Source organism: Chelonia mydas, chromosome 26 (assembly GCF_015237465.2).
Source record: "Chelonia mydas isolate rCheMyd1 chromosome 26, rCheMyd1.pri.v2, whole genome shotgun sequence".
NCBI lineage: Eukaryota > Metazoa > Chordata > Testudines > Cheloniidae > Chelonia > Chelonia mydas.
The window spans coordinates 1766781-1790981 of record NC_057859.1 but is presented as its reverse complement, the minus strand read 5'-3'; the positions used below and the strand labels follow the sequence as shown (position 1 = coordinate 1790981).

General features: G+C 53.7%; 1 protein-coding gene across 9 annotated transcripts in view; it reads right to left on the bottom strand.

Moving 5' to 3' along the window:
• Positions 1–24201, bottom strand: part of FGFR1 (fibroblast growth factor receptor 1) — an 86677-nt gene that overhangs the window by 21766 nt on the left and 40710 nt on the right. For 4 of the 9 annotated variants that reach the window (XR_006287532.1, XM_043536311.1, XM_043536309.1 and 1 more), the window contains 11 exons: positions 19371–19494; positions 14380–14570; positions 13060–13210; positions 8924–9126; positions 6811–6956; positions 5660–5781; positions 4419–4529; positions 3113–3303; positions 2104–2226; positions 1280–1350; positions 1–138 (listed from right to left, as the gene is read on the bottom strand). Coding sequence is in view for 8 of the 9 variants with exons in the window: in XM_043536311.1 (XP_043392246.1) it covers positions 1–138; positions 1280–1350; positions 2104–2226; positions 3113–3303; positions 4419–4529; positions 5660–5781; positions 6811–6956; positions 8924–9126; positions 13060–13210; positions 14380–14570; positions 19371–19494 (1571 nt within the window). In the remaining variant the exon portion in view is untranslated. Of the gene's footprint in view, positions 139–1279; positions 1351–2103; positions 2227–3112; positions 3304–4418; positions 4530–5659; positions 5782–6810; positions 6957–8923; positions 9127–12051; positions 12197–13059; positions 13211–14379; positions 14571–19370; positions 19495–24201 lie in introns of all 9 variants that reach the window. The other 5 variants (XM_037886325.2, XM_037886329.2, XM_037886328.2 and 2 more) reach the window with 3 other exon arrangements.

Below are 24201 nucleotides of genomic sequence, written 5' to 3'. Positions count from 1 at the left end.
AGCTCATTGGTGCAGTTGCTGGGCTTGTCCATTCTGTGGCCTTCTTTCAACAACTTGAAGAGCTCCTCAACAGGCACCCCGGGGTATGGCGAGCCGCCCAGCGTGAAGATCTCCCACAGCAGCACGCCAAAGGACCACCTGCTCCAGACACAAAAACACAGTATCAAACAGGCACAGCTCCCACCACAACACTGCCCTGCAACCCATCCCTCTGCCCGACACACAGCTCCTCTGGGCAGCTGCAGACACGGAGAGGGGAGAATGCCTGAGCTCGCAAGGACAACGCCAGTGCTACCCACTGAGAACACAACACACGGGGTCCATCCGTCGCAGTGGAAGTAAGTCACAGTCCTAGTGCACTACACCTTGCCCCTTGTTAGGACACCAAGGCCAAGGTTTGCATAAGCGATTAGTGATTTTGGGTGTCCAACTTGACATGTCTTAAAAGGGGCCTGTTCTTGAGAAAACGCTGAGCGCCCATGTTGTGAAAATCAGCAAGATGTCTCAGGTCATCCAAAATCACTGGGCACTTGTGAAAAACCTTAGCCCAGGTGCCAAATTCAGCTTCTAGTTCCACTAGTACAAGCGGGCCGGCTTCGATGGCCTCACAGCCGTGCAGCTGAGAGCAGAACGTAGCCTCCAAGCATTCATCATCAGAAGGCATCGGACAGGAGAGAGTTTAAAAGCTTCCGATGATTTAAAAGATCTTTGCAGGAAAGTGAAGAGCTCAGATTGGCAGCTCTAATTCAGAGGCATTTGGAAGACAAACAAGCCCTGCTGCCAGATCATTTAGACTCAAAATATTGTGTCTGCTTATGACAATTATTGTTTCATTAGATTAAGATGACTCCCATCTGGTGCTTTTCACCTTTGGGAAAATACCCAACACAAAGGAGGCTTATGGAGAGGCTGCTTGAATGCCACCTGGCAGGCCGATAGCTAAATAGGAAGGGGAGACATGCAGACAGAGTCCCAACATGATGTGATACAGCTGATGGGCTGGGAGAGCAGTGTGGATGGGTCAGCAATAGGGAGCTTCATTGAGAGTCCAGCTGCGCATCTGTGTTTGCAGTGGAGAACGCTCAGCACGTTGGAGAGAGGCAGGTGTTATCCATGAGGGAGGGGAGAGGAAAAACAGTTCCCTGGAACAGTGATTTTGGGACAGCCCCTCCCAAGACCCAGCTGGCCCTAACCTAGTCTATCCTTTGAATTGTGCCTAGGCACGCATGCTGCAACACAGATATCTCCTCATGGCTAGCAGGAGCGGTGGGGTACTCACACGTCGCTCTGATGGGTGTATATTCGGTCGAACAAGGCCTCCGGTGCCATCCACTTCACTGGTAAGCGACCCTGGAATGCAGGAAAGCCCCCACACCTGAATTCAGCCTCCAGAGGAGAAGCAGGCTTGATTCTGTACAATATGTTAGCCTCCCCTCTGTAACTGCGACTGTTCACGGCACCCTGGGCACTGCCATCAAGGGAATCATGACACCTACGCTAGGCAAGTCTCTTTGGCAAAGAGGGACCTTCGACCTGGGTAAAAAGAACACAGGATGCCCAGTGCTCCATCCCTGAGGGCTTTACGGACGATCACCCACCACCAAAATGCAGCCTCCCCTGCGGGGGGGAAATGGTAGCTGTCTAAGCCCTTTCTCCTAACTAGTTAGTGCCGCCACTCTTGTGCGAAAGGCCAGGGAGCGTTCCATGATCACCCGTGTTCGGGACCTTGGCACCAGGAGGAGAAACTCGGGCCCTGCTCTCTCCCAGCCCCGAGACTTCATCCGCCTTGGGAACATGGCCTTCTCGTTGCCACGGCAACTGAGCGGGGTGGGCGGCCGAGGGCGAGGGCAGGCCGTGGGGAGAACGAAGGGAGCAGAGGGCATGCTGCCCACCGGGCAGACATCACTCTGCTGTTACAGGACCGAGGAGAATCTCTCTCTCTGCATACGGCAGCCCGTGCTCACAGAGCTTGGGACTTCAGTACAGACACCGCCCTAGAAAGTCTCCAGCCAAGCTATAAATATTGGCAGAGGCCTCAGGAAAAACCTGCTAGCTCTAAAGCGGAGCTTCAGCTCGTTCCCCTTCCCCCACTGCACCACTCACATTCGTCGTCTTCTTGTAGTAATCGATGTGGTGGATGTCCCGGGCCAGGCCGAAGTCTGCGATCTTCATCACGTTGTCTTCCGTCACCAGGACGTTCCTGGCAGCCAGGTCTCTGTGGATGCACTGAAGAGAATGGAGACCCCGTTAGGCCGGGGGTTTTCGCTGCTGCATTGGCTGGCGTGTTAGCAAAGACCTTGCCTTGCACTGAACTACCCGCCAGCCTTCAAAGAGCCACAGCCACGATCCCAGAGCACGAAACACGGCCAGCACCGGGGGAACCAGGTGCCAAGCCCTAATCCCTTCCTGGCCAAGGCGAGCTGGGAATCTCTAGAGACTCTTTCGCTTACTGCTGATGTACGTGCAGTTGGCCGCGGCTGCTCCAGCATTGTTACAGTGACCTTTCAAGCATTATCAACATGTCCTGATTCCAGACAGAAGGCAGGTAACGGGGGTTTCAGTTCAGTAATTACCTCCTTCGCTCCAGCCAGGGGTGTGCGGAGATGGACTCAGTGCCGTTGTATTGCTCGTATTTTAATTTTCAATATGTTGGGGAAAGAGGCCAGATCCGCAGCGCTGAACAGCTAAGATTGCTGCTTGTCCACAGAGCCCAGACAGACAGTACGGCGGCATTGACAGGCCCCAGGCAAAGTCCTCAGCTCTGTTCAGGGACAGGCCTCTGAGGGGAGAAGGGAGTTCGGTCTTCAAGGCTCCCTCGGCCTTTCAGCAGCAAAGGGTCCAGTTAGTGACAGCTGCAGGGGTGGGTTTGGGGATCCTTGGATCGAGAGCCCCAAACTCATTTGACTCAGACCAGCCAAGCACCACCTGAATTTTCAGTCACAGGGGCTGTTTTCATGACTTGGGGCGGATTCAGACTGGGAACCCGGCCTCCACTGACTGGGTCAGGCCCCTAGAGGTGCCCAATCATCACTCCTCTGTGCTCCCCAGCCTGGAGAGGGACGGGGGTTCTGCAAGTGCTCCCCCAGGTACGGAGCTCGCGACCACTGCTCACCTTTTTGGATGCCAGGTATTCCATCCCCCTGGCCACTTGGTACGCGCAGGACACCAGGTCCTTAAAGGAGAGCTGCTCCTCGGGGAGATGGGTCGGGTTGTAGCAGTACTCCATGCCGGGGGGCCGCCGGGCCTGCAGGTACTCCCGCAGGTTGCCTTTGGACGCATACTCCACAATCACATAGAGTGGACCTAAGGCAAACGGGAGGGGACAAAGCCGAGCATCTCAGGCTTCGGGCTTGGATGCACAGGACACATGGCTGCATGGGCATTTAAGCTGTGTATTGTGCACATCCACAAGCCCTTCAGAGCCTCCGGGGCACAGAGCCCCGAGACTGCCAAGTGTCTGTCTGAGGGGCGCCTGTGGGCTTGGGCGGCGGTTTCATACAGGGGAGCTGCAGGAGCTGACCCACAGCAAGGAATCAAGGTCTCTGCTCAGAACAGAGCTCAGGCATCTTGCGTGCGTACGTACACGCCCCCCCGCACACTCTCACACATGTACACATACCACTTCTCTGGCAAGTCAGAAGCTGCTCCTCTGACGTGTGAGGGGAAGAACTGGCCCTGCTCCTGCTGTGTTGAGTCAGCCGCACTCCAAGCCAGAAAATCACACAACAAAAACAAACCCAGGCCCACATGCAGGCTGGGTGTGATGTGACTCATCCAACCCCAGGGCTCTGTGACCAGCTCCGGCCATGTGAAAACAAACCGCCCTGTTCCACTCCTCCCCACAGCCAATATAAAGTGATCTCTGTGTGAGCATCCATACACCCACGCCTGCACATATACCTCACAGAGGCTTTCTGGCCTGGCATCCCTTCCGTTCCTTCAGGCCCAAACACAGAGAGACTCTAGAAATGGCCAGACAACTCTGACCCTGCTAGCGTTTGCCAGGAGAGGTGCCTCCCTGTCAGCCACACACTCCCTCTGGTCTTCATAAGAACGGCCATACTGGGTCAGACGAAAGGTCCATCTAGCCCAGTGTCCTGTCTTCCGACAGTGGCAAGTGCCAGGTGCCCCAGAGGGAAGGAACAGAACAGAATCATCAAGTGATCCATCCCCTGTCGCCCATTCCCAGCTTCTGGCAAACAGGCTAGGGACACCATCCCTGCCATTCACTGGGCACTGGCCCTTTCAGACAGCTCTGGGATGGCCAACCATTTTCAAAACTCATCTGGATTAAAGTCCCTGTATCTTTCCACCTCTACAACCTCACCCTCAACCTCGCCCCAGGCTACCCCCAGCATTCTTGCTGTCCTAGCAGAGAAGCAGTTTGCTGGAGTCTCAGCCATGCACAGAGAACTCACCATCCTGAGTGCAGGCTCCCAGGAGGTTGATGATGTTCTTGTGCTTGCCAATCATTTTCATCATCTCCATCTCAGATATCAGGTCAGATAAGTCCTTCTCCGTAGCATCAGCTTAAAACACAAAGAAAGGCACAGGTCATGTTTGATCAGGCTGAGTTAAGCTAAAGTGAGGCCTAGAACTAGGTCTGCAGCAGCATCCATTAGGCAGCTTTAGATTTACAGACTTGGTTTTCTTTGTCCTCCTCCTTCACAGGGATGCAGAGCACTTGCACTGTGTACGTACAGGCATATCTCGTGGTAGCCCCATCGGAACGATTTCGCCCCAGGAAGTGCTGCAGTATTCACAGCTAAACCAGCATTCTCAGGTTCATCTCCCTTTCCAGGACGGGGCTGGTTTGGGGAGTTGGGTATTTCTCCCCAGCTGCCTTCCAGGTGGAGTGGCAGAGACCGAGCTCAAGCGAGAAAGGCGGTCAGATAGCAGTGACAAGCATGGCATAAATTAACGAGCTAAATCAGATAGAGTGAAATCTGTACAAGAGACTTTCCTAACAGGCATTCTCCGGCCTTAAGGGACCACCCACAGCATCCCCGTAAACAGAGTATAATTCTTCTCTGCCTTTATTTGCAGGCCCCTTCCACAACCAGTTTTTACTGCCCCTTTTGTCACTCAAAACAGAGATTGTTGGAGAAGCTATTAGATTGTGCAGGGTGATTCCATCAGAGCAGCTGCTGGGGAGAGCCCAGCTCTCCCTGGGCAGCACGTACCACTGCAGGGCTGAACTGCAGAGGCTCTGGATAAGTGAATGCTGGCTCGAGGGGAGTGCAAACTGGGCATGAAAGGCTATTCCTTGGCTGTGCAGCCCTTGGCCATGGCTACGCTCCGGGCCTCAAGCCATCTGCTGTGGGATTCCAGCAGCTATAGGCCTATGACAGCCGCTGGGCGCGCAGAGTCAGAAGCTCTTCTTGAAAAAAGCCCAACCGATGCTCTAACGACAAACTTGCTCAGTTGGGGCCCAATCCAACAACTCCCATTGGTTTCAGTGGGAGAGAGATGAGGCCCTTCTGGAACACAGGGCTGGCCAGGCCAGGCCTCCAGCAAATATGCACACTCCCCCTGCCTCTCCTCCCCAAGGTACATTTCCCAAAGTCAGCAGGATTGATGCTAGCCTGAGCTGAGACCAACTCAGAGAGGCAGCTGCAAAGCTGGGGAAAACCCTGCAGTGCCTATGGCCCCTACTTACACTTCAGCATCTTGACTGCCACTTTAGTCACGCGGTTTGGCTTGTCCTTGTCCAGGCCGATGGCTTCAGCGAGAACCACTTGCCCAAAGCAGCCTTCACCCAGAGGCTTACCCAGGATGAGCCTAGATGAGAGGAGAGAAGAAAGTAAACCAGAGGAGGAAGGATGCAGCTCATGTCTGCAGAGACAGATACACTCACACAGAACAGGACACAAGAGGTAACTCTGCAGAAAGGAGGCAAGTTCCTGATGGGAGTTCATGCTCCCCTTGGAAAGGCAGGGCCAACGTCATAGGCGTGCATGGGAATGGGAGAGGACATTGTATGGGTGACACTGCCCCAGTGACTTTAGCACAGACTCCAGCAAGGCCGTAAGCAGGAACGCACGTAATGCCCTTTGCAGGCTGGAGGAGTCTATCTGTGGGCTAAGAAGCCGAGCACAGCTCAGGGCACATGGATTTTTTTGCATATCAGGATGTATTCTAATGGAGAGTTATACAATTAGAAAACAGCAACTTCAGAAGCTTGTAATCAATGCAGTGCAGCCACAGCTGGTCATTACACAGCTGAGGCTGCTGGAGAGAGATCGATTCATGTTCCAGGAAGGCCTCACCATCCGTAGATTTGAGTGTGAGGTTGATCTCTCTGCAGGGATGGGAATATTCTGAGCACCTTCAGCTGCTGGGGGAGCAAGAGGGGCAGAGGTTCCACGGAAGGGGTTATCACACAGGAAGGCACAAACCCAGCAGTCATTTCTCTTGGCTATTTGAAATCCATTTCAGACGTGACACAGCAGAACAGGCACATGGAGATGCGCAATGCTCCCTGCTGCTGGTCTGGAAGCAGCAAGGGTAGGAGGGAGACGCACATCGGCCCCTGGGAGCACATGCTCACCCTGAGGGCAAAGCTCCCGAATGGCTGTTTCGGGGAGGAACACACCAGCCATGAGTCCTCCTCCCCATTAGCATAATTATGGGACTTGATCTGCTAAGGGCCTGATCCAGCTCCTGCTGACCCCAGCAGGAGCCTTTCCTTTGACTTCAGTAGCATTTGGATCAGGCTGTGGAGGAATTGCGATCAGATGCAGGAGCCAGCTAGCTATGGAAAGGCCGGGGTTGCCCCTCTGTGGAACCCGGCGCAAGAGAGTGTGTCACCTGTCCCGGGGGAGCTCCCACCGAGGGTCTTCGGGAAGCTCGTATTCCGAGACACCTGCCAGCATGGGGGTGCCACTAGAGGAGAGCCGCGAGGGCCTGACAAGCATCACCCCTGAGTTCATGGAGGAGCTGGAGTCTGCTGACACCTGCAATGGGAGAGCCAAGGGACAGTGGGTTACCTTCAGGAAGCACCTGGGGCAGGGACATGCTTGGTTCCGATAAGGAGAGGAGCTGCTGACCAAAGTGCTTTAGTTACCTGCTGGAGGCGGAGGGAGCCCTGTCTCCCGGGTGCTGAATCTGCTGCAGCATGCAGTGGCCTGGCCCTTCTCTAGGCCCCCCAAAGGGCTTTACAAACACCAGTTATGCCTCACAATCCCCCTGGGAGGAGGCTGGAATCGTTATCCCCAAGTTACAGATGCTGTGACTTGCCTCAGGTGGCAGAGCCAGGGACAGAAGACAGGAGTCCTGGCTCCCACTTCCCTGCTGTACTCAACTACTCCTTTTGCCGTAGACTGGACATGGACACAGACCCGGGCCCCTTTTCCCTCTTCCCCAGGTGCAGCAGACGGGACAAGAACATTGGCTCTCAGACCAACTGAGTCACACCTCATCTTGTGCCCTGTACTGCACCATCCGAACTGGTCAGATTCCTAGGCTTGGTCGCTCATTCCCTAGTGCTGGAGGAGCAGCATGCTCGGCCCCTGGAGGCAACGACTCTCCCTGCTCCGCAGCAAACCCTTTCAGCTGATCTGGGAGTGGCGTCAGTGAGGGTTTAGCAGGAAGTTTCAGACTCGATTACAAGCCATTTGCTTGTGACATGGAACTGAGGAAAAGACCAAGGACACCCTCCAAAAAGATAACCCAGTGTAGAACCCCCACAGTTTGCACGCAAGAAGAACACGGCGTTCTGCATGGATCCAGCTGCTACCATGGCCCCATTGGCATTACTCCAACATAGAGCGGGACTAAATTATTTCTAATTAACTTCCTCTATGCTGTGCTGGTATCGTAAAATCTACGGCCCATGGAGCCCTTCCAGCCACTCAGTGTGTAGGCCACACTCCCCCCATCAAATATTAAATTGCCATGACTTCCAGATCCCCCCATAACCCTTACCGACCTGCCGTAAACGCCAAGAGACATGGGGAAGGTTCACAGAGGCACCTGCTCAGCGATGCAGAGAACAGATATTTTTGGGCTGGGGGAATTTTTTTTTAAAACTATCATTACAGTCTGCCCACTTACCCCTACCCCTGTGCCCATCTCATGTCGCCCCCCCCCCCCACACACACACACCGGCTTTTCTGGCTTATTCTTCTTCCCCCTCTGCCCAAGCTAAGAAATTCCACACTGCTGCATCGACACACTTTCCCCATGGACCATAATCAACCAGACCCCGGAGATCCTGGCCAGGTGCGGCGCTGGGAACTGCAGATCTCTGGATCGCAGCAGTCTAGCTGGACCAGGGGAAGATCTGTCATCACACCAACCAGGCTTACCCCTGGGGAAGAGAGAACGGGGCCCAGCCAGAGGCATGGCTGGGAGTTTCGGACATGGGTCAAGTGAAGACATTAAGTGGATATCTGATGGAGAGCTATGGGATATGAAAGCGTGTCTCTCACCCACACAAGCCGGGCCAATAAAAGACATTACCCCACCTGCCCTGTCTCTCTAGCGAGCGCCCAGAAGCATGCATGTGAGTGTATATGAGGGGTTGTTCTCTGTTGACTTAGAGAACTGGGGGTTTTAAAGAGGTTTTGTACAGCACTGGACAGGCACTTTATAAATAGCATAGAAACATGGCAAGAGATCAGCTTGGCGTTTAACCCAATCCACCTGCAACCCTCTTAACAAGCCCACCCGCACCCCCTACTCTGAGGCTCTGCTTTGCAAGCAATCGAGATTGCACTTCAGCCGCCGCCGCTCAAATAACATGTTCCCCTCCCTCTGTTCCTCCTCCTGACCCTCAGAGAGACATGAACCTCCCCTGGCTGTTTGTGCCAGTGGCCTGGGCTAGCTCAGACAGGATGGGCCGTCCGGGCAGCATTGCTGGGCAGGCAGCAGGGTCTCTGAGGAGAGGCAGTACATGCAGACAAACCCCCTATCTACTTTCTGTTACCTGTCTGCGCAGTGGGATGCTCTTGGCCAGCTTGTGCACGGCCAGCTGGCTGTTGAAGTCCGTCTTCTTGGTGGTGCTCTTCATCTTGTAGATGATGACGGTCACGACCATGCAGGAGATGAGAAAGGCCCCCGTGCAGTAAATAATGATCTCCAGGTACAGCGGCGAGGTCATCATGGCCGGCCTGTCTTCAATAGCTGGTCAGTGTGAACAAGGTGTTAGTACTGCAAATCCTTTGCGGGGTGGTGTGTTAGAATGGGGGGAGCGACACCTGCCCACAAAGATTGGGATGAGACATGCCTCCCCTCCTGGCCCAGAGAGGCTTTAAGCACAGCTGAGTCCAAGCCTGGCAAACCTCCTGGTTCCAGCTATCTCGGGGTCTGAGCCCTGTCTAAACAAAATAGGACACACAACCCAACATACAGCAGGGACCAGCCAAGGCCAGACACCTCCTCGGTGCCCCAGCATCCCTGTGCACACAAGTGACCGTGTGGTGTTATCAAGCCGCCTCGCCACACAGGTCCTCAGCCAACCAAAGCTTGGAGAGACGCGAAGAACAAGCACAAACCTTTATGTAAAAGGTCACGTAACCCCCTCAGTCCCACCACACCATAAGCAGATGTTGGCTGGTGGGAAACCTCAGCTGAGGGAACCTGAGACCAAATGGCCAGGCAGTGCAGCCCCTCCACCCAGAGAGGTCACAAATGCAAGTGTCTGGGAGTGGAGTAGCAAGAGGAGGCAGGGCTGTAACCTCCTCCAAGGAGCTGGGGTTAAATGAGAAGTAAAACATACATACAAGTGGGTAGATATATTGGGCTGAGAACTTCTGGGACTTCCCATGGCTCCCTGGCTAGTGTCAGGAGACTGGGTCGGGGCAGTCAGGACAGGAGTCAGAATCAGAGTCTGAATGCCAGAGCCACGGGTCAAGGCAGGTCAGGAATCGGAGCCAAGGCTCAGAACCAGATGATCTGGAATCAGGCCCAGCTGTGCTCGTTAGGCCATCACAAGACTGAGCAGGCGCAGCTGCAGAGCCTTCCACCGATAGCTGGGAGAGCAAAAGAGGTTGGGTGCCCTTGGGACCTTCTGGGATGGTATCGACATCATTTTAACCCGTGCGGCTGTTGCAAAGCAGCATGGACAGAGGGGCACAGCACCTCATCTCTGCATGGCCCAGGCCTGGCTTGGGGACGCCCCCTTTCTGTTCATGGTGGGTAAGAGCGGGAGGGGATTCAGGGACATGCACCTTTGAGGATTTTCCTACCCACTCTGAACTGGGACTGTAGATTTCTAGGGGGGAATTATCAGGAACAACGCGGGGACAAAGGGGACAGGCCAAAATAAAACGCTGACCTTGTGAGACTGCAAATAGTTTGAACAGGAGTCACAGGCATTAAAAAAAAATTACCACGGGGACTTGGGGTGTTTTTTTTCAAATGGTCACTAGCAGCCCCTTAAAGAGAATTTCTTTTCATCAGGAGACAAAACCTGCCCCCTCCCCTGGGGGTTTGCCTCCCTTCTGAACTGCAGCAGGACCCCTCTTTACTAGCAAACCCCCAGCTGAGTCGCAGCGAGAGCGGTGGAAGTTCAGGAACAGTTTCAGCGCAGTTGCAGCCAGGCGGCGCGGTGTATTATGCACGGCACCACAGACGGGTCGGTGAGGACACTGGAGTTGCAGTTCATTAAGACACAAGTTCCCCCAGCCCAGCCCTCCCCCCCAGAAGAGCAGAGAGCCTCAGAGAAGGCATTAGAGGGAGTCCAAGCCTTTCATGCTATACCCCACTGGAGAGAAGCAGCTACCATCTCTTGTTCAGATCCCAGAGCTCTGAACGGGGCAGGTCTGACAAGGGAGAAGTGGCTGATAACGGAGAAAGTTTTTGTATGAAAAGCACCACCAGGCGCACCCCAAAAACTTCCTGCAGCTGCCAGTTATCAGGCCTTGTCAGGGAAAGGGACAGGGCATGGGTGAGCCAGACCCATGCCAAGGCAGCAGCACAAGCTGCCCATAGAGGGCTCATGCAGAGGAAATAGCACGGCACCCATCACTGCAACCCCAGCACCCAGGGACCAGGTTCCTCCTCAGGGCAAGGCCAGGGCTACTGATGCTCAAACTGCCCCAGGGAGGGTCGGGGGAGGGGGGGCGAAGGAGACAGCAGCATGAGGCATGGGGGCTGTAGCTGACCCACCACTTTCCCCAATTTATTCTTTTTTTTACTTAGTTCTATTTGTGAGGGCTCGGGGGACAAAGGGGACCAGGAACCTCCTCCATGGTCCTCTTCTTTAACCCCCCTATCAAAGGCCCAGCGTCAGACTGAGCAGCGCTTCCATTCATGATGGCTTCAGAACCAGCCCCCGGGCTGGCAAGAAGGGCCAGAGAGCTCCTCTGCCTCCATAGGCTGCAATCCCCACTCCCAAACTCCCTCCACGTGCTGCCATGGGGCACTGTGACACCGCCACCTCTTCTATTGAAACTGAGGGGCAGCCGCTTACACTGAGACTTCCAGGGGAGCCAGAGGCCTGGGTGGTTCCTAGAAACACTGTTATCACCCTGGGCTAATGCATCGGCGCTTTGGTCAGCCGGCGTGGGGGCACAGGGAATGGGAAACACTGGCATTGCCTGAAAGGACGGAACCAGCCTGTTCTAGCTGGACTGAACCACCGGTTACAAGTAAATCAGAGATATGCATTGCCTCGTCCAGGGAGAGAGCGGGTGGGCACGGCCACCAATTCTAAACCGTCCCCAAGGTGGGGAGAGGCAGGGCCCTGGCACCAAGTGGAGAGGGCACACGCTCCTGCCAGCTCCAGCATGGGAGACAGACCCAAGTGCAGCATAAATTACCCCCTTGCTTTGGATTCTGACCAGCAAGAGCCACACAGGGAGGTGCAGCATGAGACACCCTGGGGATGGGTTGAGTCCTAACTTGTCACCAGGGCAGAGTGGCTGAGAGCACTGCCCTTGCTGGGAAAGCTGGGTGTCTAGGTGTGGAAGAATTGACTGGCAAGCTCTGTGCTTTCCCCAGGGCGGGGAGGAAAGGGAAAGCCCAAGCTCTCTCCCAGGCTGCAATGCATAGTTCATCGGACACAGAAATGAGATGGGGAAAGACAGCAGAAGGAGGAGTATGTACCTTCGAGAACTGTCAACCATGCAGAGTGATGGGAGATCCCAATAGAATTACCCGCCAAACATGTATACTCCCCAGCATCCTCAAATGAGACATTCCTTAAGTGAAGGACTTCCATTTCTTTGTCTGTTGTGTTAACTCCAGCCGTCTAGAAGAAAACAAATGGAAGCAAAAAACGGACAAGCAAACGACATGAGATCTTCTAGGAACCAAGGTGGAGGATGGGGGAGGAACGTGCCCTGGTGTCTCATTTGCCAGACCCCCGGGTAGCAGAGAGAGACCACTGTAGACCTGTTAAAGAGACCCTTAGGACAACCTTTGATCCAGGCTGGCCTAAGGAGATGTTTGTTAAAACCCTTCACCAAACTGAATTTCCGGCCCATCTGAACATGCTGGTGATGGGCTGCATGGAAAAATGGACCTCAGGAAGAAGGGGCCCGCTTAGTTTCATGCAACACAACTGCACAAGGGGAGGCGATGGGATTGCGGAGAAACATGATGGAAGACAACATAGCTGAAGGAGTGGGGTTTGGGTAGGGAGATGACAGACTGTGAGACGGAGGGGAGAACACAACACTGTATTGTCACAGTCAGATCTGGTGCATAGATCGAGGTTTGAAAGCGAGGAGCCATGAGCAAAATAGGGCTGAATCACTTCTTTATTTTGGAGGGGATCTAACTTAGCGAAGACCCCAAGCCCAGATGCGCTGGAAAAGACACAGCTGGAGCGAGAAGTGACAGCTTGTGTTTCATAGGGAAGATGCTGGGGTGGTTTAGATGCACCTATCCAATGTGTTTTGCTAATACAGTGAGAGCGCGCAGGGGAGAAACATCCAGGAGGGGAAGGCGGGCAAGCGACACAGAGCACAAAACTAAACTGGCCACTGCGAGTATTTTTCCATGGCTTGTGGCACCAGAAATATAGCAGAAACAAGAGAGCCCAGAGTTTTGTTTTCCACCGCTAGGGACTGACTGTCCAAGTAAGATCCCAGTTGGTGTTCTTCAGTTTACCTTTTGCCATGGGTCTGGTGACAGTGAGCCACGCAGACTGGTTAGCCTCGCCAATATAATTGGAAACCTTACAAATATACTCCCCGCTCTCGGCCTCTGTCACATTATACAGGGTCAGCACCTCCGCATCAGAGCTATTAATTCCTGAGTGCTAGAACAAACCAACAACACAGGAGTCACATTGACACAGTTGGACATCGCAGCCCTGAGATCAACATCAATCACATCATCAGTGACTTGCCCAAACGCTGAATCAAGGGGCGACCAGCTCAAGTCCTCTGCGCCCCATCCCCCATATCAAGCACTGGTGGTGTCTGTCTGCAGAAGTGCAAAGGGTCTGACAACAAGCCAGACACACACAGCCCGGAGGTGCCTGTAGGTTTAACGAAGAAGGGCTTGTGCATTGAAACAGCTGATCAATGCACTGGCTTATGGCAAACCTGAAGTCATGACAATTTGGTGACCAGTGCAGAAAGTCAGCAACAGCACAACCTTTGAATTAACACATGGGCAGTCCCAGAGCTCCCAGATGAATGAACATGCCCCGTTTGACAAGGAACAGATTCGGGGGGGGGGGGGGGGGGGGGCGGGCACTAGGGTGGCCATGAAACCACTGGATAAAGGGCACAGTGGGTTGCTGTAAGTGGCACTGACAGGTATTAGGTACAACACAGCAGAGAGGCGTGTGCAAGCATGTGCTTCTGCTCTCTGCTGTGCAGCAACTTGGCTCCCTTGAAGTGGGGTTCCAGGCCTGTGGTGGAGGCTAAGGGAGCAGGGCTCACCTGAGCTACTATCTCACTTTCTACACTGGTGATTTTAAAAATAACAATGCACGGAATAGGAGTGATCCTCCCCCAGCCCACTGCATCTCTGAGCATGCAGATCCCAGGGCCATTGAATGCTTCACTGCCAGCCTGTTCCTGGGCCAGTTAAGACAACCCCACTCTCTGCTCCCCAGGTCACTCTACACCAGTGTATTTAGTCCAACTTGGTGCTTCGGGGAGGGCATGTCATACCCACATTCTGCTGAAAAGACCAGCACCTTCCTGTCCTAACCACCCACTATCCTCTGCTTCAGGCTTTGCAGGGAGGAGAGAACAGGAGAAGGCTCTGCATGTCCCACTGTCTTGGCTCAGCTGGTCAGTAGACTGATACCTAACCCAGTCTGAATGGTAGCAAACATCATCGCCCTGCCCATTCCTGATATGCCAGTTTCATCCCAAATGGCTTCCTCCCACAAGTCACTTCCACCTCACCAGCTCCATTCCCAGCTCGTCCTGCAAAGGAAACCAAACAGGCCCACCCAGAATGGGACGTTACCTTCAGGATCTGAACGTAGGGTAAGTTATCGGGTCCGATTTTGCTGCCATTGACCTCAATGTGCTTCAGCCACTGGATGTGCGGCTGGGGGTCGCTGTAAACTTTGCACACAAACTCCACATTGCTGCCCAGGGCCACGGTCTTGTTAGCAGGCAGCCCAGCTTGGAGGATGGGCCTGTGAGGTGATCTCTCTGCAAGACATGGCAAGAGAGGGGATGGTCTCACAAAACCAGGGCGCCACATCCAGCGGGCCACTAAAGAGCAGCTCTGGGTGACCCAGACGTCGCTCTCAATCTCACACACATACACTTTGCTCGAGAAATTATCTTTTCTTGCCTACATTTTTTCAATGCTGCTTGTAGCCCTGTAGACTCCATTACTTGATGAGGACTTGTGGCTGGGATTCTACATAAAAAGACTAGTCTTAGCACATCATTGGTAAGTCTCTGTCCACCCCCTGTCCCAAACGTGTATCCAATCCCCATCCCCATGCAATGCACTCCACCCAGAGCCTGCTCGAGAGCGCAGAGAGGGGAGGGCTCCTGAGTGACAGCACAGCAGTGGGGGCGTAGAGTATTTAGCATCATTCCTTCTTTCGCTTCCTCTCCCGCCGTCTTGGAATAGCTTGCTGTCCACTGGACTGAGCCCACAGGGATCTGGTTAATTATCAGGCGGGTTCGACCTGGTGTCTGGCTACTGGTGGAAGCAGGGCATTTAAATCTACCTAGGAAGCTACTTCTTGACACCTCTTCTGTGTGTGCATGGTGAGAGAAGGCAGAATCAGAAGTACCAGACACCCCTGAAGCCCACTCGACTTTGCTATTGATTTTACATGGAAGGTGGTCAGATGCCCAGGTGATGTATAAAACCGTAAGATGGACAGACAGAACACGGTAACAGGACAAGAGGCCAGCCCAGAGCCCTGGGAGCAGCATGACCCATGACCTCACTCTATGGGCCAACAATCCAAGTGGAGCAACATGGAGCTACTGAAAATACAGGCCTGTCCCCAGCCTCAAGAACAAAACTGCTATGCTCGGCCAGAGCACGAAGTAGGCCCTAACCCAAGCTTGTATGTGGGCAGGGATGCAATCCCAGCCCCCCACTCTCTCGTGCTGCTCAGGCTCGGAAAGCAAGCAAGCATGAACAAGACAAATGTGGATTTGAAGCGAATGCAGCTTCCCAGAAACAAAGAGAGTTAGGCACATGGCAGCGGCAGGGAAAGGCCCTGCCACCAGCCACTGCCTTCACATCTTCACTTGAGAGGTGACAACGCAGGGATTGAGGGGTTATTTTTTCATGGCAAGAGACCGGATCTTTTTCATCCCAGCCAGTCACTTGTTAAAAATACGAAGGGAAAGCTTCACCGGCTGTCTTCCCCTCTAATTCCTCTCGCTAAGGAACCTTGACAAGCGGCCCGCCATAGCCTAAATTCATACTCCAGTTCCCGAAGTATCACAGGACTGGCGCAGCCCCTGTCAAGAGCTCCCCTCTGCCCGCACTCACAGCCGCCTTGAATTACGCAGCATACTTTCTGCGGTGCCTCACCACGCCCCCTCTCTGACGATGCAAGCAGGCCTCAGCCTGCTTCCCATCCCGAGAGCCGCTTGAGGCCGAGCTAGAGGGTTACAGCCAGGGCTGATCACTGAGGAGGGAGTTAGGAAGAAGCCAAACGACAGCTGGTTTCTCTGACAAGGGGGGAAAGAAAGGACAAAGCTGACGATTGAGAGCCCCAGCTCTAGGGGGAGCTGTCAAGGACAGGCCTGTGCCCCTAACCAATGCAGCAGCCATCCTAGCAGGTGCCTTGAGATGCTGCAGGTAGCATCAGGAAGCGAGCCTGGCTCACTGTGGCTCTCTCCACAGTTGAATTTCCACCTGAGGAAGGGTGAAAAGAGAAGAGTGGTTTTTAATTCATAGTGAACTCTCATCCTGCTCTCTGATCTCTAGCAATTGCCACTTTGCCTGGTGCCAGAGAGGAGGGGGAGGCGGTCATGGCTTCCCAAGGGCAGGAGAACGAGGCTGGCAGGGAATACAGGTGTATCTCAGAAGGAGATACATACCACGTATGGATACTGTGCGGAGGAAATGGTTGCCTCTGTGCAGTGAAGCTTCTTGGAGGAAAGGGGATGGATGAGACTATGGGCCTGATTTTAATGGGATACAAGGTAAATGCTGGTAAACCAGTTCAACAAGTGGGAGTGCGGACACTGGAAATATTCAGGGCCTGCTCTCCTCTGCATACTCTGCTTTCACCACCCATCCTCTAGCGTGCAAACCACGCTCACTAACATGCAGCTACTACCACCGCAGATATTCCCTCTGACTCTGGCCCTTTGCCTGCAACCCAAGTCAGAGCCCAGGCTTTGCCTCTCCTCCAGCAAGGGAACAGCAGGACAGTGGAGATGAAACCCATCAAGCACTAGCAGTTCTGAGCAGCAAGAGCAGTGGTGGCTGACTTTATGACTCCGTGTCTGCTCATTGCCTTGATAGCCAGGCCTGCAAGGAACAGTCCCTCCAATGGAGCAGGACTAGCAGTGCCATCAGATGTGTCCCCTTGAAAGTCGAAGGTGGGCAAAGGATCTCTAGCTTTGGACCAGACGGGAGTCAGAAGATGACAGAATCTGCCTGGGGTCTGGCTGGCGATATTCCAGCTGAGATCTCACTGCACTCAGCGCTGGGTGTCTGGGATTTCCTGCCACTTGCCAACGCTGAATCAACCTGGCTGGAATCGGGTCCCTTTTCCCATCGGTAGCCAGGATGAAATGGAAGAGCCACTATGCTGCATTGTAGGTGTCAGTGCACGAGGCCGGGTCTGGATACTTGGTGACCAAGCCTTCCTGAGCTTGGGCATTGCACAGAAGGATTCACATGGGGCTCCTAGGGGCAGGACTAGCCACTAACTTCCAAAGGGATTTCCAACAACAGGTGCCCCAAAACCCCCTAGTGAAACTGAAATAAAAAAGCCACCCAACCAGTTCTGATTAGTGACTTTAGCCGCAGAGGGCAGTTCCATTCCATTAGTCTTACAACAAAAGGGCGAAGGGAAATGGGGCCATGCAATCAAGCAGGGAGGAGACTTTCCTTCCCAAGGATGGACAAGAGGGCATTGCAGCCCCACACAGATGACTCTCCCTGCAACGCCCTCCTGGGCCTGAAGCCAAGCAAAGGACTGAGAGAACCCCTGGTTTGCTCCTGGGCCCAGCAGAAGCTGGAGGATGCTGCTTCTCCAGAGAAGGGGGAGGTTTCGGGTTGGAACAGCCACCGGTGCACTGTGTGGTGAATGGAGCGGATCACCCTCCCCAGCACAACCAGAAACTGAGTGTTTGCAAAGCGGGGAGGGGGCACAGACAGGTGAAATTCTTGTTAGGAAACGTGGGGGAGGGGGATAAACATGGCTACCTATTCATCCGAGGTCAAAGGTCAAACAAACCCAATGAGGACCGAGCCGATTAACAAAGAGCCCGCCACTGTGGTGAGTGAGCCTTAAGAAACCCCTTTGTTCCCACTGCTGACTATTCCCTTCAGTTTGCTCAGTGTAATCAAATTAAATCACATTTTTAATGGTTCATTTACTGGCATTTAGAGCAGCTCCACATGTGCAACTGCACAGACCAGCCTTCCCAGCTGGGAATTAAGGCTAATAAGGTGATTTAAAAAAAAGAAAAAAAAGGTTCCGTCTGGACGACAAAATTATTTTAACTAAAATTTAAAAAACCAAAACCAAAAACCAAGCCACCAGCTCTGAGGCCAGGCCCACCCTTCCCATTCCCCGGGGGGACAAGCTGAGCTCTCGGGAGACAAAAGAGATGAGTCTGATTATCGCGGGGGCAAGTGACAATTAAAGGGGCGAAGCAGAGTCCATCCAGCTGTCGTGGTGCTTGTGCAGCTCCTGGCAGTGCAGTATCCGAGTGCCACCCAAGTAACAAGTCCACAAACAATCTCTCTTGCCCACCTGCAGGCGTAGACACTGCGGGAGGTCACTGACTGAACTGCAATGTGAGTGAACGGACACATGCAGGCAAGGGGCTTGTGGAGGGGAAGCTGAGCTGACGAAAAGGGCTTTGCATTTGGCTCAGAGCACTGCGAGGCCCGCAGGTTCCTCTTCACCCTGATGGGAGCCCCCACTGGAGGCGTCTGCACGCCTTCCTGGATGAGCCAGAGTGGGGTTTGCGTTCCCCTTCCAGAGGTGAGCCAGCCACTGGGAGCTCGCCGACTGTGATGCTGTGCGTGGGTATAACTCACGGCCAGGCTGGAACGCCCCTGCCTGCTTTGGGGAAGTACCCCAACACCCAACCTCTTCTTGGCCTGCAGCCGGCCAGAAGGGACTGTCTCAGGCGAAGCAGCGGTGCAGAACTCCACCCCACCCCAGGACTGCCCTCCAGTGTCCGTTTGGGGTATCAGCTCAAGGCCTAACGTGGGAGCTCTTCCCACGACCTTTGGGCCCAAAGAAGAGATAGCAAGCAGCTGACACCTCACCTGAGAGGTGGACTGAAATTAGACAACGGTCACCGATTCCGAACACCACATAGAGCGAGGTGCCTAGAGCTAATTATGGAGCTTTGAGCAATGCCTTTTCACAGGGATGCGCTACGGGTTTCTCTGGTCCTGGACCCAGAACACCTTTCTCCCAACTGGGGCCTCAGTCCCAGAGCTCAGGTTCCCAGCATCGCCACTGCTTCCCCAGTCTTCGAGTCAGCCTCCGCAATCCCCACCCAGAGCCCAGCAAGAGCATCCCCAGGCTGCGGAGCGGGGTGCGCACGGCGACAGCAGAAATGGAGCAGAATCGTTCCGGTGGCCAACAAGCTGTTGAAAATGCAGACAGTCTGCTTGCCAGAGAGGCTCTGCTGAACAGAACAGGACCTCAGGGGAGCCCCCTCCTCTGCACAACCATGGCCCCTTGTGCAACCTTTATGGTTTGCATCACTGGTTTCCCAGGGACATACGTTTCCAATTTCCCTTCTTAACCCTCTGCCCAGCTCAGCCTTCCTCACCCACTACGTCGAGCTGGTAGGTGTGGTTGATGCTCCCATATTTGTTCTCCACGATGCAGGTGTAGTTGCCTTTATCGGACGGCACCACCGAGTCCATAATGATGCTCCAGGTTGCGTAGCGGACCTAAGGAGGCAGGAGAGATGACAAAGCCAGTTCAGTGTGGTTATCGGCACACAGCTTTATCATCTGCGTTTTCCAAACAGTATGGTGAGGAATTAGCGGCCCCAGACCATGCCAGGGCTGCGTTTGATAGAACACATGCCCTCTAATTCCAGAGCACGTCAAAGCCATCTCTGACCCCTGGGACTCGTGTTCTAGGCAGGCCATAAATCTTGGTTCAAGGTCATCTTTACCCGTTGCTACAGGGGGACGGTAATCACTCCCAGCTGTCCCAGGACAGACTCGACACAGAGCCATCTGCATCTGGAAACATGATGTCGATGGAGTTTGATGGGCTGGCGCTGACTGCAGGAAACTCCTCTCTGGGCAGCCCCAGCCTGCCCTCCCGCCCGCAACCTCACGGGAGCAGAATCTCACCGGTCCAAACTGTCACGCGTCTCTCAAAAAAGGCTGCCCCTGCCTGTGCTATGGCCAGGTAACTCGGATAAGCGCTCCTCCCTAGCCAATCCCCACTCCCACGCAGGATACAATGCCCAGTTCAGCAGACAGGACAGAGCGAGACCATTTTATATACACAAGCCTGGATCTCGGGGCACATCCCTGAGTCACCCCACCAAATCCCCTGACTTTATCCCTTTTTGTGGGCAGTCCTTTTCCCACCCTCGCCCCCAGGGCCAGCACCTCCACACCTGACTGCAGGGGGCTCTCTGTCACATGAGCCCTTGAGTGGAAACAGGGATTAAAAAGCATGCAGGTGAGCAAGGGTCCTCCAGCTGATGTTCCCAGGGGGCTTTATAGGACGGTAGGCCAGACTCCACCCCATGCAATTCACAACACTGCAGCAAGCTCCAAACAGCTCAGCATCTTGGAGCCCCAAAACTGTTTCCTGCCCTCCCCGCCCCAAAGCATCCCAGATCTCGGCTGTTTGGCTTGGAGAGGGTGAGGGGTGACAGAAAGGGGTTTTAGTGTGGATGACCCATGCTGGACTAGCATCTCCACTATGATTTCCTGGGCCCTGGAAGCTGAGCTCCCCCTACTCAACATGGCCATGTTCACTCCTGAATAAAACCACCTTTGTCACCGCTGGATGAAAGCAGGATCCCAAGAAGCAGCTTCTTCTTTCGAGAACGTCTCTGATACCAGCTTCATGCAGGTGCTGCTGCATTCCTGGCTCCCAGCTGGATTCCAGCCCCATTATTCCACCTCCGCATCTGGGCACTGCATTGTGTGCCCAGGCCTACACCTTCCAATTACAGTCAGAGTCAGCTCACAGCAACAGGCCGGGGCAGCAGGAGCTTCCCACAGCGCAAGGACACAATGCAGAGCATTTGGGTGTCAATGCACTGAGCCCTACGCGCCTATGTAGCCTCTCCAGGCACTGTCACTGCAGAAATGCCATATGGTAGCAGAGTGATTTAGGGTGGCATTCGGGGAATGGAGAAGCATTTTCTGCCTTTGCTTATTGAGAAACTGGTTTGCCCTGGGAGAAGGTGCTGGCTGGCTTTGGTTCTGTCCTGAAGCCTTTCTGCTTACAACTGTTGTGAGTCACAATTTATACAGCTGTGTTTTTTGCCCCCAGGTACGTCACAGACTTTATGTGAACAGCACCACTGAAAGGCAGCCAGCACTGGCCTAGGAGGGCAGGGTCCAGGGAGACCAGCCAGGAGATGAAGCACCACCCCATTGCTATGTAAAGTGCTCAGGCATCTAGCATTCAAATCATTTACAAGAGACACTCCCCTCCCCTGCACCACGAACTGCCCAGGGATCAAAACCTCCTGGCACGATGGGGTTCTCTCCAAATGGTGCAAGGCTGAGTCAGCCCTGCTGGGATTTGAACATGGGGGGCCAGTGGCTTTAAAAGTGATGCTTGAGAGGAAGACTGCCCTTGGGTTAAGGACACCAGGGGGAGCTCAGAAAGCTGGGGTTCTTATTCCTGGCTCTGGGTGATCCTGAGCTACCCTATGCCTCAGTTTTCCATCTGTAAAAAGGGCTACTAGTACTTTCTTTCTCCCACCCTGTGTCTCGTCTATTTAAATGGTCAGGAAGGGCAGGAGCACTCTCTTATTATATGCATGTATGTGCAGCACCTGGCACAATGGGGCCCTGATCTCAGAAATAGTAATAATGACAAACCTAATACTGGAGGAGCGGGGAGGGCAAGGTGGTGTCATTGGCGAAGCGGTTTTCTTTCGAGTTCCATGAGCACCAGGAGGGTCGAACTGAAAGCGTATAATTCCAGGATGTTACAGGGATGAAATATTACTAACAAATGCCAAGGAGACTCTCCTGGTGTTCATGCCACGCCCATTCTCTGCCTGAAAGGCCAGTCTCCCTCTCGCCTTTGATTCCTTAGGACCAGCCAGGGGACTCTTTGAGCAGATAGCTCCACCCCAGCATGTAATAAAGTGAGTCATGATGTGGCTGATTTCCTGGTGTTTGTGTCAGCACCTTGCTGGACCCTAATGGGACATGGGCCAATAGCTGGATTTCATTTGCACAATAAAGTGCATGAGTCAGTGGCCAGTGAATAATCAAACTGCTAGTTGGAGGGGAGCAGAGAGCAGAGGGCTGACTCAGAGAGTGTCTCTCACAGGAGAGGGCAAGGTCTCCTGGGAAACCTGAGGCTCCTATCCCCAAGCACAGGGAAACACACTACTCAAGGTAGCAGCCGCTGCCACCAGGTTACCATATTGGCCATACAACGTTCCTTGCTTGTGTCTCTGCAGCTGATGCCAGGTGCTAGTCAGCACAGAGAAACCACCTCCCACAACAGATTTATGGCTTATCTGTTTCCTTCCCTGGAGCCCCAAACGGGGAGCTCCACTGTGCTCTGGAGGAGTTGACACAGGTGGGAATCTTTGTCTCTTGGATACATGGTCAAAACCAGCTATTGCTCAAAACTCGTCTTCCCCGGTGCAGTCTGCAGCAAGCTCTGCGATGCCAGTCCTGGTCCCCCTCCTCAGCTCTCCCGAAGCCCCTCCTCACCTCCTGTTGTTGTACTCTGATACACAGCTCTGTGGAGCCTCCTAAACCCTGACCCACAGCCCCCCCTTGCTACTCCAATCCTGACCGCCGCATTGCTCTCCTGATGGCCCTCAATCCTGCAGGCACTCAGGGCCAGTCCCCGATCCCGTCTCTACCAGAGGCAGAGCTGTTTGCCAAACTGCCTTATGATTTTATAGGAATGACTTGCATGAGACCCACCAAACTTGCCTTCTTAGGAGAGCTCAGGTCTCCAGCAGTGAAAGACTCATTCAATAGCACACAAAACCACCCAGCTGCTCTAGAAGCTTTTCAAGGCCCAATACACGGGCCAACTCAGCCAGGCAAAGCCAAAACGCAGTTGCTACAAATGACTAAGAAAAACAAGAGTGCATCAATGGAACTCGATTTCACTTTGACAGGAAAAAGTAATTATCATCTGAAAATGGCATAGAACCTTCTTCAGACTGGTTTGATTCAGGAGAAATGAGGGTAATTATTTGATGCATGAATCATGGATTGTGTCTCATTAAAGCCACTATTGATTCCTCCTGAGAGGCCTTGACCAACACTGCAGTTTTAAAAAGAGAAGGAAAAAAGGACAGTTCTTCCCTCTGGCTACTTCAGGAGGAGTTTTATTGATGCAGGAGTCTATGCAATGGAGCTGTGGGGCAGCACCGCACTCCTGAATCATTCAACACTGAAACATGTTGTTCTCTGGGCAACCAAAGGAGGGGTGTCAACACCAGACAGCAGAACGCCCGCACCAGCTGCCAGAATGCCTTTCACTTCGCCAGAGGTGCAACCACGCCACGCACAGTAGCTTTAAAGACAACACAGAAATGCTCCCCTAGCAATCAGAGGGTAAACTGTGCCCTCCAATATTGTACAATAGCGACTGCTAGAAAGAAATCGGAGCAGCAAGTGCTCTCTCTCTTTTGGCTATCAGACTCCAGCGCTGACCATCCAGGGAGGCTGCATAATGCTCCCAGGTCCTCTCCTGCTTTGGTTTGAACTCAGAGCCTCGAACAACAGCTTTGTTACAAGGGAAAGGAAACAGGGAGGTATCAGCCCCACGCTCCTTGGAGAGCTCCAGAGTCTAAGGCTCCATTCACCTGCTTCAGTTCACTCCCAGGACAGGACATCCCTGGCAAACAACAGATCCTCGTCGGAGCAAAGTGGCCTGTCCTGCTCTTCCTAAGGGAGCCAAGTATCAGGGAGTGAATTATGGCCCCAGAGCTGGGCCTGGGAGACTTTCCCAAGAAACCTGTCAGCCTGGGGCCCCTACTGCTTCTGCTGGCCATATTGTTGCCCAGTAATAAAGTCATCCCCCACTCCTCTGCAGCAACTGGGCTTGTCCTGTAACAGCCTGGCCGTGGGAAGAGCCCAGAGAGTTCCCCAGAGTGTCAAAAATGAGCGAGGGGAATCTGAGGCAGTTTGTGTGCAGATCAATACAGCAGGGGAGCAAAAAACCCCGATGTCAAAGCTGGGCAAGTGAGACTCATTTCGGCCTTTCTTCCATCCCCTCCCTGATAACGCATACTAGCGCAAGCTTGACCCATCAGCAGGCCACCCTCACAGGTCTATTTTGTAACCTGAATGTTACAGGGGCCCATCTGTCCCTGCTGGGAAACTGCAGCCCAAATGAGCAGCCTTCCCGGTGCACGCTAATCTGCAACACCCATTCACTTTTCCCCCCAAAGCAATGGTTTCAGTCTAGGTTCT